Source organism: Platalea leucorodia, assembly GCF_965183815.1.
Source record: "Platalea leucorodia genome assembly, chromosome: 1".
NCBI lineage: Eukaryota > Metazoa > Chordata > Aves > Pelecaniformes > Threskiornithidae > Platalea > Platalea leucorodia.
This window is the reverse complement of record NC_138823.1, coordinates 106,030,430-106,042,979: the sequence shown is the minus strand read 5'-3', so window position 1 is coordinate 106,042,979 and position 12,550 is coordinate 106,030,430. Positions and strand designations below refer to the sequence as shown.

At 44.6% G+C, this 12,550-nt stretch overlaps 1 protein-coding gene across 2 annotated transcripts; it reads right to left on the bottom strand.

Annotated features, from left to right (window-relative positions):
• Positions 1 to 331: 331 nt before the first annotated feature.
• On the bottom strand, positions 332 to 9,906 carry HUS1 (HUS1 checkpoint clamp component). Of its 2 annotated transcripts, XM_082308920.1 has the most exons (8): positions 9,769 to 9,906; positions 9,314 to 9,441; positions 8,599 to 8,775; positions 7,821 to 7,928; positions 6,771 to 6,845; positions 4,623 to 4,722; positions 4,135 to 4,266; positions 1,176 to 3,274 (listed from the first exon to the last, which is right to left on the bottom strand). In XM_082308920.1, the coding sequence occupies exons 1-8, from the start codon at positions 9,818 to 9,820 to the stop codon at positions 3,192 to 3,194; spliced, it is 855 nt and encodes a 284-aa protein (XP_082165046.1). In that variant the 5' UTR covers positions 9,821 to 9,906; the 3' UTR covers positions 1,176 to 3,191. The 2 variants fall into 2 exon arrangements, with proteins under 2 accessions (XP_082165047.1, XP_082165046.1); XM_082308921.1 differs by lacking the exon at positions 7,821 to 7,928 and having other exon boundaries at positions 332 to 3,274.
• Positions 9,907 to 12,550: the final 2,644 nt, after the last annotated feature.

Here is a 12,550-nt window from a genome sequence, read left to right as displayed (position 1 = left end):
AGATGATAATTAAGCACAAATTATCTACTGTTGGAGCGAAATAAAGTTTGTTGGAGAGCATGTGTGCATACAGGAGTAAACATGATGAGACAGGAGACCAGATTTGGCACCAGAGAGCTCACTGAAGGAAGAGCCAGAACTAGCCAGCTGCTCCCACTTACCTGCAGCCTCAAAGAACCTTCACAGAGAGATTCACAGACAGCTACAAGAAAGCATTTATATACAGTCACTTGCAAGCATTAATACCCAATTTCAGAATACCATAATTAAAAATTAGAATTATTTAAGTATATATTGTATGATAAACCATAACCAAATTCTATTTTGATAAAATCATTTGCTAATCTCCAGAATACAAAGGATGAAAGGATTGAAAACTACAAGCATGTGTGGAAGAAGTGTGTCTGCTCCTTTAAGGGTATCTGGTCAGGTACCTTTTAAATGCAAAAAAGGGATGATAATAATAAGAGGAGGAAACCATAAACAAGAACATAAAGGACACAAAACTGATGGACAAATTATAAGAGAGGCAGTGTATGCAGGAGTGTGAGAATGTTTATTCCAGCAAGGTTATCTGATTGAGCACATCCTATATTGGGATAAGGAAAAGGAAGGAGACAAACCCACAGGTATAAAACCTGACCAATTAGGATTAACAAAGCCAATAACCAGAAAAAAAAAAAAAACAACCAAACTTGGTCATTCACACCAATTGTTGGGCTACCAAGAAACTGCAGGCTATATTGCTTTTGGCTGGGATAAAGTTTCTTCATAGTAGCTCAGATGGTGCTATGTTCTGCATTTGTGACCAAAACAGCGCTGATGATAGCAGCCCCATGTTTTAGTTATTGCTGAGCAGTACTTACACAGTATCAAGGCCTTCTCTCTCACACTGCCCCACCAGTAAATAGGCTGGGGGTGCACAAGTTGGGAGGAGACACAGCTGGGACAGCCAAACCCAGCTGACCAAAGGCATATCCCATGCCGTATGGTGTTGTGCTCAACTGGGAGAAAAGGAGGAAGAAGGGGAGGGCATTTGGAGTTATGGAGCCTGTCTTCCCAAGTAAGCTTTACATGTGATGAAACCCTGCTTTCCTGGCCTGTGGGACAAGAGTGTGAGTGCTGCATGTTTGCTAGTGAGCACCGACCTGGATGAGCCAGTGAATAGGGGACCCATGGGGCGGGTGGGAGGGCCAGGATCTGGGCAGGGGTACTAGGTAGACAGTGCCAGTATTCGAGGGATCTACAAATGTGCATGTGCTTGTGAACCTAGAGAGCATTGTGTGTGCCTGCACTAGTGACCTGCTGTCTCTGCCAGATGAAGAGGAAGGGGATGTGGCTGCCTGTGTTTGTTTTACGTGGGTCCTGTACGTAGATGCAGTTGAAGGCACACATTGTCCGTGGCAGTCTGTGACCAGTCATGTCAGAGTCCTGTGTGTGTCTATACATGTTTCTGGGACACAAGCTCAGTTTCACTGCTGGTTGAACCTGCAAGTGGGAAAGCAGCAGCTACATCCCTCAGCCCAGGGCATACACATCCCTGGTACCCAGGTACCTGAGGCTGGGCTCCAGTAGCAGTGCAGGAGGAGTCCTGGGCCAGAGCTGCTGGAGGTGGTGGCCACTTCTAACATTCAGTAACAGAAACGTGTGTTAGAAGGACAAAGTTGGGTAATTGCAGTTGCCCATGAAAACTAACAGGATTTGGAAGATGCCTTCTGGTTAGTCTGACAGAAATGGTGGAAGAAGGCAAAGAAGCATAACATTCCCAGGGCACTGCCTCTCCTTCAGCCTTCTCTTAACCATTTGCATTTGCAAGAACAGAAAGATTAATTGCTCCCTTAACCTCAATGCCCCTTTGGAGAAAAAAAAAAACAAAAACAAAAACAAAAAAAAACCCCAACACTTCTGACCACAACAAGAGTTACCATCTAGCAGAAACTCCCAGTCCCATTTGGCAGCAAAGACTCACTCACTATTTCTAAAACAAGAAGTTTCACAAGATAGTCAAAACCCTGTGGAACACCAAAGGCTATACGGAACATGGCCGGATAACAAATACAATCACACATGGAATAAGGAAGAAAAGACCTCAGAAGACAACCAGGAAGTAGAAGCAGAGGCAGTACTCCCATCAGTGAGACTTAGTCATGCTCTTGGTGCTCAGCATCAGAACCTAGATGCACTCTCACCATCAGAACCTAGATGCACTCTCACCATGTCTGACACCATGACAACACAGGTTGTACAATGCTTTCCATCGGGAAAGGGGAAAAACATGATCCACAGGTAACTTGCCCTTTATTTCACACTAATTGCCCTTTATTTCACACTAATTGCTGTGTTCACGCATGTCCTCATGCAACGTTCATTCTGTACACAGATCAAGACCTTCACTGCCCACATTAACAAGGTTAATTCAGACTGTTTATCTCATCCTCTCAGGCCAAGAGCTAAACACATCAGTTCAAGCACTAACAGAACTACTGAGGTATGTTGGAGCAAATCAGATCAAAAGATACAACCAGGTACAAACAGACGCTGCTGAGCTGTTGGTGCTCCTTAGCATGTTACACCTTGTTACATGCTGGCAGCCACAGGAAGCTCCTTTGCCGCAGACACATTTCTGCTGCACAATATGCAGCAGCATCAAGTCCATCTACATCAATGCTGGAAGAGAAGTCATTCCTCCCCTTCAGGAGGGCTGTGCTTATCTGCCCAGGCAAATACCAATCTGTCAACCCTCCAGAGGGCTCTCCTGCTCCATGGAGGTATGACAGCTTGCTCGGAGATCCCTTACCTTGGAGCTGCATTGTCCAATACTGAATACACGCAGCAGCAGCTCCAGAGGTCAATTCTACCTTTATGTTTGTCGATGAGAAGAAAAAAAAATTACGTTGCCTTCCCCACAGCTTGAAGCATCCCAAAAGCACATACAAATTTCAGTTTCGCTCCCTGTAACACTCAGATATGCCAGCTCTCCAGCGTTGTGTCTTTCACAGCATATAACTCTTCATAAAAATGGCCTTCCGGATGAGCAGATATTTTGAATAATTTCATAAATATGGAAATAATGTCTATCTGATGGCTGCATCTAACAACATATCACATGAGAGTACTCCAGCAACTCATGAAAGTTTTCAGACTTCGTGGAAAAGGCCTCGGGTGGGAAAATGACAGAGATTCCAAAACACTCAGGCAAGTGCTGGAATAAAATACTGAAGCGAAACATCCTCATGGAGCAAGATGAAGTGGACAATTCTTTTACTTACAATATCTGTAAAGAGAAAAAAACCACAAATCCCGTTTAAAGTAGGAAAAACATGTTTAAGTTACATCTTCTACAGAATGCCACCGTAAGAATACAATGCTTCTACTACTTCTGACAGAAGGATGACTAGACATACCATCCTGTAATATTTAAGTCCTTGAGGGTCTATGAAGCATTACTAAATTACTACGAAAGCTGATACCAAAAAGGAAATAGGTAAGGTATGGCCTATAATGCTATACCCATGATTTAAATCTTCCTTGGGAAATTGTTAGCATCTGCACTAAACCATAACACACAGATGTTCTCAGGAAAAGCATACAGAGTTATCAAAATAGGATATAAAACCCTGCATAGGCTTCCTCTAGAAAGAACATATTGTTTCTATGGTTAGAAACAGTAGCTGCATAAAAAGCATTTTGGTATTAGCATCAATTTGGTGCTGAATATAAGAAAGCATCTGAGAAAATAACCAAAACAAACATGTCAGTAAATCCCAGTTTCTCTGCTAGAAACTAGGGGCTTTGTTTTAAGACTTTCAAAAAAATAATACCTCAAAATAATAATAAAAAATAATAACTTCAAAACAAAGACAACAAGAAGACACCCATGATTGGTCAGTCTGAGTATTCAACTTGATACTTATAAAAGGGCCTCACTTACTTTTTTATGGCTTTTTTTTTCTTCCCCAAATGCCTAAGCCCTGAAGCTTACTGCCTAAAAATAGAAATATTAAAAGTCCCCAGGTACACTAAAAAGAGTCAAGTCAAACAGACAAAACAGAAGATATGCTGTTCTGCTGAGACTACAAGTATGGCAAACGTCCCTCCTTAACTGGAGTTTGCAAGCAGAGCTGTTGAACTTACTGCACAATGCTTTTGTGGGATTGACCTGCTGTCCAGCAAGCAGCTGCTGCAGCTTCTTGATATCTATGCGTGCCTCAGCCATGCTTTCCAGATCTCTGCCTTGAGCAGAACTTTGACATCCATCCTCTGATGCTAAAAGCATAAGAACACAACACTTAGTCAATACATCAGAAGGAGTTTCAACACCTATAAGGACACACCTGATAATCACTAAACAGCTGGTACTCAATTGAGTTGTTTTTCAGAAACAGGAGTGCAAGGAAGAGAAAGCCCAGTTTTCCTACAAAGTTGTCAAGGATACTGGAAGAGATTCCCCCCACAAACATGAAACAGCCATTGGCCACTTTACTTTTTAAGGTTTCTTTTGAAGACTTCGAAGTACTCGGTGCTATTTTGTAAGGACTATCAGAAGGTAAGTACTGTTACCAGCATCACACTTAAGTAGTGAGATCAGACAGACACAAGAGGCAACAAACAGGGAAACTTACTCCAGGGAGGATTTCCCAAGTCTTTAAAATGTGTCGTTACAGATACTAAGTCAGTTTCTATTTTCAAGTTCATTTCTCCACTCAAGTTTGCTTCAATCACCTGCAATACAATCAACCTCAATTTTAGGCAAGCCACTTTCACACTGCAGAATTACAGAAGAATAAAGCGCAGCTTTGTTCAAATACATGCTTCCAGAAGCACCTCAGTGCCTCCACAGCTCAACTGTACTTTTTGAACATGGTTTGAACATTTGAATGTTCACCTAAAAAATGCATTTCTCATCATTTCTGTGTGAATTATCCTAGACCAACCTCCCTGAAATTACAAAAAGAAAGAAATTGAATTGCTGTCCAGTACTTTTAGAACAACTACTGGCGTTGGGAAGTTCATGTGCTGAGCAAAAGGCTTTAGAAATAAGAGACTGGAGCTGGAGAAATGCAAGGTTTCCTGCATTTCCATCCAGCTTTTCAACAAACAGAAAGGCACCTACACAGTCCATATGATACACACAGAAAAAGCGATGCACCAAGAGCTGACCTGTAGTTACAGTGTTGCTTTCTAAGACCTAAGAACAGACAACAGCTGCACCAGAGCAGTAACTCCAAGCAGGACTTTGAACTGCTAGAAATCCTGGAAAAGTGCTGAAAGCTTTCAAATTCCATTCCGACAAGGTGTCCAACCAGAAGGAGACTATATATGATCTTACACAAATCCCCAGCAGATCAGAGGATTCCTAAAGCACATCTAAGCACTTCATTTCTGTGATTAGAAGAATTCTCAGTAATTTTAGAAGAGGCTCATGTCACAATCAGAATCTCCTATAAAATGGGATATGCCCACAGACAAATGCTCCCAATGGCCAAGTACTATTTGAAAGAGCTTCTAAGCCCTTTTTGCAGCACTGATCTTGACCAGTTTTTCTACCAGGATGCTTCTACCACAAATATTTAATTGTGACACTTGATGTTTTTGTTCTTTAATAACAGGAAAGCATGTAGAGGATGCATGTAGTCTGTCTCCTCCCTTAGAGCTATCAAAGCTATTCAACGGAGATTTGTTTATTTTCCTGCTTTGGAGCAAGAGGTAAGGAACTTAGGAAGGCGGGTATGTCCAGTGTTGACATGGTACCTCTTCTGAGTGTTGCTGAACACCAAAGTTGAATCCCATCACACAGCTATCCTGTGTGAGAAGAGATCCTCAAGTCCAGAAACAAAGCAGTTATAAACTGTGCTTAGCTGTGTGTAAGCACTTCCACTGAGGACATTGGGGAAGGAAGGAGAGAGGAAAAATGAAACCCCCAAAAGACTGACAAAGGAAAAGAGTTTGAAGTGCAGGAGTATTTGCAGGATAACTGCTACCTGCAAAACTGCGAGAAACCCAGGGTAATCTCTCAGCTCTTCCAAGCCTTGGAAGACTGAGACTGTCCCAATTCCAGGATTCTCAGTTTACAAAAAATTTCCCATTTATCAAAATTGGTATGAACAACCCTAAAACCAAACTATTCCAAAGCTCTATGTTCACTTACTAACTTTCATGTCAGTCAGTCATGGTGACTGTGAGCAACAACAACTGAAAAACAAAACAAACCCCTTTTCTGGCCAACTGCAGAGGGCTTCTTTTAATGGAAGCCCCACCAGCACTCCAGAAACCCAGGGTGGACTGGAAACCCACCATGTCAGAGTCTAAAGCACAGGCTGACATCCAGGAGCTATTAGTAGGATTTCCTTTAAATCCTACCTCAGGTTTACCTAAAGTTCACACAGACACCTAACACAAGACACACTCAATAGGCATTTCTTTAATGCAATCATCTGGGAAGTCCCCAGCTAGCTTCCTGAAAGACTGCAATTTCTTACCAGCTATAAAGAGTGGCTCGTAGCAACACAATGCCATGTTCTTTCAAGGATTCAGTACAAAGAGCACCACTTTCCAGGAAGCCCGGGATGAGCTCTTCAATGTAAATCCTAAAATAAATCTCATCATTCTCTTCAGCCCTTACAAAGACTTCAGGTGCCTTTAGTTCAATGTCTGACCCATCCCAAAATAAGATATAACACAGGGGGCACTAGTTTGGGCAAGAGGGAAACATGCTATGTCCAAGATAAAATAAGGTCTGTAGGACACATGCCTGAAGTGCCTTAACTTACAATGGAATTGCTGAGATTCTTCATTCTCTCCACAACACTCTTCATTGTTTTCAGCACTGGTAGGTAAATACTGACCTAGAAAGACATAAGAACTGCATTCGCACAAATATTTCACGTGTGACTGGGATGTGATACATTTCTTTCTCCCTTCAATTCTATCTTATCTTGGACCCAGTTATCTATTGAGTGCAGGGAGCACAATATTTAACTGAAGTCAACAAATGACTCGGGAACAGAGGAGCTCTTTCCCATTATACCAACAAGCCATTGCTCTAGCAATTGCTTCAGACATACTATCCCAAGTCTGTGTTCAAAATAAAGTACAGACAGGTTTTTGCAGATCAGATTCTCACACGAACCCACATCTGTGTTACTGCGCAGTTAACTATAGCCAAAAAGGAAAGAACATGATTCCCATGATACTGTAATCATTTCTGGAATTGCATCAGTGTAAATCTGAAATAACAGAACAAATTCATCAAGTTTCTACTGAGTCATATGTCTTCATAATTTAAATACTCTTAGCTATAGAGGTAAGACATTCACAACCTCAAATAGGTGCACATTTGCACAAAGACCTTTCCTTGCAACTCTGCTAAAAGTCAAAAAGGATATAGACAGGATATATAAAAACCAGGAGGAAACACATATATATCTAACTCTGCCAGGCAGGCCATGAATTTCAGAAAGAACAGATTATTTGGGCCACTTGGTACCTGAACAGCTGAAACAGTCTAAACCTGTGTGGTTTGGAGGTGCTCCTGCCTAAAGCCATGCAAGTCCTTTGCTCCTCCCTCCCTCCACCCTGAATATCACAGCAACAACTGGTAACCACCTGCTCTGTTTTTACAGGTTCTGGACTCTCTTGTCAAGATGGAAGCCATGTCCCATCTCTCTCCAAACCTCTAGCCTCCAGCCTTCCCTCTTTCCTTTCAAAGGAAAGGAAAGGGTTTTGTTTTCCTCCAAAACCCACTGGTAGTATACTCTGCAGCAACAGCATTCCACTTGCAAACTCCTCTTTCCATAAGGAATATAAAAAACAGGGCTTACATCAAAGTCTGGCACACTGGGCTCTCTGAAGTCATTCCATAATCTTCTGGGAATAATCCCCACAGGAATGTCATGTGTCACAATCCTACTGCTGCTTGATAAAGATGGCTTCAGGGAGAGAGAAGATGCTCTTGCAGTTAAAAATAGGACTTTAATTCTGAATTCAAATTTTTCAGACCCACTCTGGGAAATACTGTAACTGAGTGCCCCAGACACTCATTTTCAGTTTTCCATAGGTTCCTATCAGTCCACTGACTTCCCTTTTGAATAAGGAAGAGGTTGTGAGGTTATCAGTCATTAGTATCTATAAGCTATCCTTAGAGCTGAAGAGGTGAATCAGTGAAGAGGTGTTAACAACAAAAAAAAATTTGGAAGACAGCAGTTTGAAATGGAATGGCAGAACAATCAAAAGCAAAACAAAGCACCAAACACTACACTGAAACCTCCTTCACCTAATGGCTTCAATGAGAAGGCAATAACCCACAGAAGACTTAGAGAATGAAGGAATCAAGAAAAGTAGACATTAGAAAAAGGTGTTTCAATCACATAGCTTTCATTCTTCCTCCACCTCTTCCTTGCCTTTTGGAAAATACAAAGCTGGTTCTGTGTGCTACCAACCATGATGGCAGGAAAGGCTAGTGAAATGGCAAATGGCATGATTTTTCTTTATTTAGTTTTCCAGAATTACACCAAAGACTATGAAAACTTCTATTTGATCTTAGGAAAAGCACTTAATTTTTAAGAGCTTTTGCTTAATAAAGGAGATAAAAGCACTTACTAGCTCCACAGCAACTCTGAGACAGGGACAGTGTTTGTTAGTCAACTTGATCTTCACTGCCTTAGCACTCTGGGCAGTTTTTAATGCTCTTGACAGGTTCTCAGGCATCAACTCTAAATAGATTTCATTGTGCTCTGCAGCTACTCCTTCCATCTGAAATTCATCGAAGAAATTCCCCTACAATTGTTGAAAGTTGGGAAATAAAATAAAGCAAATAAATAAATAAAAAAAGACAGAGGGGCACATTTTACCTATTAGACCTTAAGCTTAGAACTGACTGTGTACAATGGTAAGCTTTCCTCTGCCTGGCATCACCCGCAGGAATCAAGACAGGCTGCATAAGCATGCAGGTCCACTGCTTCTGGCTAAACCTTCAGATCCTCCTCTAACACCTATCAGTCCTCAAAACAAGCAGTATGACGGGTGAGTCACGCTGTCCTGTTTTCAGTTTTGGACACACCCTTGTGGGCCAGCACACACTGAAGCTTTACACTGAAGTGACAACCAAGGTAAAAGGGATGTCTAGCCAGAAACACCAGGCCTGTGCAACTAAAAGACAGTACTGCAAAACAAAGTGTCTTCAGTGACCAGACAGGCCTTGAGAGACCTGGTACATCTCAGGTGAGGGCTACATGTATAAAAAATGCCTCGCACACTAAACCCAACCGCATGCTCTGGTTTTCAACATGTGGTTATTGAACTTCCCCAGGCTTACCTGGCACAGCTCACACCACATACTGGTGCCTCCATTTGCTACTTTATCAGAGAGGATGAAATACAGCTTGCTGACAGTAAGGCGCAGGGTGCAGGTCTTGGCTAACTTGGCGATTGTGTTAATTACACCTGGCGGAGGGAGGGGGACGTTACAGCGGTACCTTCACACACCTCATCCCAGGGCGACAGGGGACAACTGTTCAGTCTCCAAAAACACAGCTCATGCTGCTGTGCAAACTCCCAAACACCTCGGGGCGAAGGAAAGCGCCTCACGCCGCCTCCCCCGGGAAAGGCCTCCGGGGCCGCGGCCTGGGCGCCACGGCGCCTGCCACGGGCCGGGGGCCGCCGGCGCGCCCAGCCCCTCCTCTTCCCTTTCCCCGGGAAAGGCGGCCCCGGCCCCTCGCCGAGGCACAGCCGTCCTCCGGCCTGCGCCCCCCCCCGCCCTGGCATACTCACGGCTGAAGTGGTTGAGGCAGGCGAGATCTACGATCTTAGCCCGAAATCGCATGGCGGCGCCCGGCCCGCCGCGGGCCCGCCGCGGCCCCGCCCGCTGCCGCAGCACCGCCCGCCGCTCCGCTAGCGGTACGGCCAAGGGCGGGCCCGAGCAGGAGTCAGTCAGGGGAAGTGCGGCCCCTGGCCCAAGGGCTGCAAGCGGGCAACAGCCCTTGCAGCCGCTCTCCCGCTGCGCGGGGGCGGGCCCTGCGGCGGAGGCAGGCCCTGCGGCCTCGCAGCGGCGGGGCCTGGCTGGCCTCCTTCCGCAGCGCTGGCGGACGCCGGCGCCGAAGAGCTCACCTCAGCGCAAAACCTCTCGGTGCCCCCAGGACATATGTATAAATCCAGGCATCTGCAGGGGTACCCTCCCCGATATCTCGTGGAATTTTCTTCTTCAAATCCAAGGGGCCCCTTGCAGCAGAAACCCTCAGCCCCTGGCAGGGGCCAGGCCCAGACCCTGGCCCTAGGCGGAGTGCTATGCCCAACGTGGCGCGATGGCGAGGGAGGAAAGTAACAGTCGCGTAAGTAGAGAGAGCGGCGCTCTCTAACGGGCCTTTCCTCTGCCGTGCTAGGCAGGCCACCCAGAGCGCGCTGGGCAACCGAACGTGTGTTGAGAAAAGAACTCTCTGTCAGACCGGGCACCTCATGCAGACAGGCTCCCTTTGCCCAGGGCTGTTTCAGCTTAGTGCATGCTGTGCAGGGGTTTATGTAGAGACTGGAACAGTTCAAAGAAGTACAAAGTGAGGGGAAACCTTGCTTTACCTGTCCGTGTGCAACATGCCTGTTTCCTACAGGCGACTTGGTCCTTTGCCTCTGTGGTGGTCTTGGTTCCTTGCAGTCCTTGAAAACGGCAGTATTTACAGAGGCAGTTTTCTAGTGCTGTTCTTGTAGGTTCCTCAGGGTTGCCTGGTGTGTTTGTCACACTGCAAGTTCCCCAGATCAGCTAAATTGCCTTTCTTTCATTTGATTTTGAAATACTCTTGGGATGCTGCTCACAGGGCCTTGATGCTGTTTTTCGATACAGTCATCATGAAAAAAATTAAAGAACAAAAGAAACAACCTTGGGTCTACATACTGACAGAAAGAGCAATAGCTTCTGGAGAGGTTATTCTCTGGCTGTGTTGCTTCCAGGCCCTCTGCACTTTGCAGAAATCAGCTGAAGATTTTCCTAGCGAAACCACTCCAGCACAGCAGGGTTCAGCAGAATCAATCCCAATTCAAATCTTCAACCAATAAACTCAGCACTGTGGTTTGATGTACACTGTGTTTTTCAGAGTAGTATTTCCCTGATAAAAGTCATCCTAACAGGATGATCGTTCAGTGTCAAATCTCTTACACAATGTCTGTGAATATATTACATCCTTGTCTTTTGTGAGTTCCCATTTCTGTTGGCTGCTGTTGTCAGATTGGTCTGAGAGGCGTCATGGGGCCCATTGGTCACCAGGACCACAGAAATGGTTCTTTATCACTCCAGGCTCTACTTTAATCAGTAGACCCCTGGCTGAGGGTATGTCTACACTGGAGAATGGGGGATGACTGTTAGGTTGTTGTGGTTTAACCCTAGCCAACAAGTATGCACCACACAGCTGCTCGCTCACTTCTCCCTGGTGGGATGGGGGAGAGAATTGGAAGAGTAAAAGTGAGAAAACTCGTGGGTTGAGATAAAGACGGTTTAATAGGTCAGCAAAAGCCACATGCACAAGCAAAACAAACCAAGGAATTCATTCACTACTTCCCATGGGCAGGCAGGTGTTCAGCCATCTCCAGGAAAGCAGGGCTCCATCACATGTAATGGTTATTTGGGAAGACAAATGCCATAACTCCAAACATCCCCCCCTTCCTTCTTCTTCCCCCAGCTTTACATGCTGAGCATGATGCCATACGGTGCGGGATATCCCTTTGGTCAGCTGGGGTCAGCTGTCCCAGCTGTGGCCCCTCCCAGCTTCTCATGCACCCCCAGCCTGGTGGGGTGGTGTGAGAAGCAGAGAAGGCCTTGACTCTGTGTAAGCACTGCTCAGCAGTAACTAAAACATCCCTGTATTATCAGTACTGTTTTCGCACAAATCCAAAACATAGCCTTATACTAGCTACTATGAAGAAAATTAACTCTATCCCAGCCCAAACCAGCACATAGGTGTAGCAGGAAAAGGGGAGGTAAAGTGGGAAAGTAGCAACTGCAAAGGTGGAAAAAAATTATTCCTAGAGGGGTGATTTGGAAATTCTTGATAAGTCAGGGGTGAATAAGGATGAACTAGATGGTCAGCCCACTGAAGTTTTGCTTGCCCAGATTGCAGGAATACCTAGGAAGAACTATAACAGCAACAATATTATAGTCTTCATCTTGAGAGATAACTGGTCACCTAGTAGGTTAACCCCTTCCTGCATTAACGTTCATTCACATTTAACATCTTGATTTCTTTCAGGGTCTCAAGTTCTACTTTAAGCCAAGTTGAGGTCTTCAAAGCTAACTGTTCCTTTCTCTCCTTTCCTTGCCCGACAATTATTTCTACTCTACAGAGCACATTGAGATGGAATTAAATGGCCTAGACTTTTCTACACTACAAGTACATGTTTTTTCTTTTTCTCCACCTTTTTAGATGAATTTTTAACAGAAATGTATATCACAAATACCTGCAAAACAGGCATGGTTTAGGCTTGCCTGCTTGTCGATCCTGTCTACGTCCTCTGTGTTCTACCAGATGGATGTCAACAAAGCACTTCATTTGGGATGGTGAGCATTTCCTTT

Coding starts and splice junctions, on each gene's coding strand:
- HUS1 (XM_082308920.1), bottom strand. CDS start 9,820: ATGCGATTTCGGGCTAAGATCGTAGATCTCGCCTGCCTCAACCACTTC. Junction 6,846..7,820: donor CCAGTGTGCCAGACTTTGAT/GTAAGCCCTGTT, acceptor ATGTCTTTCTAG/GTCAGTATTTACCTACCAGT. Junction 4,267..4,622: donor CTTGGGAAATCCTCCCTGGA/GTAAGTTTCCCT, acceptor TTATGCTTTTAG/CATCAGAGGATGGATGTCAA.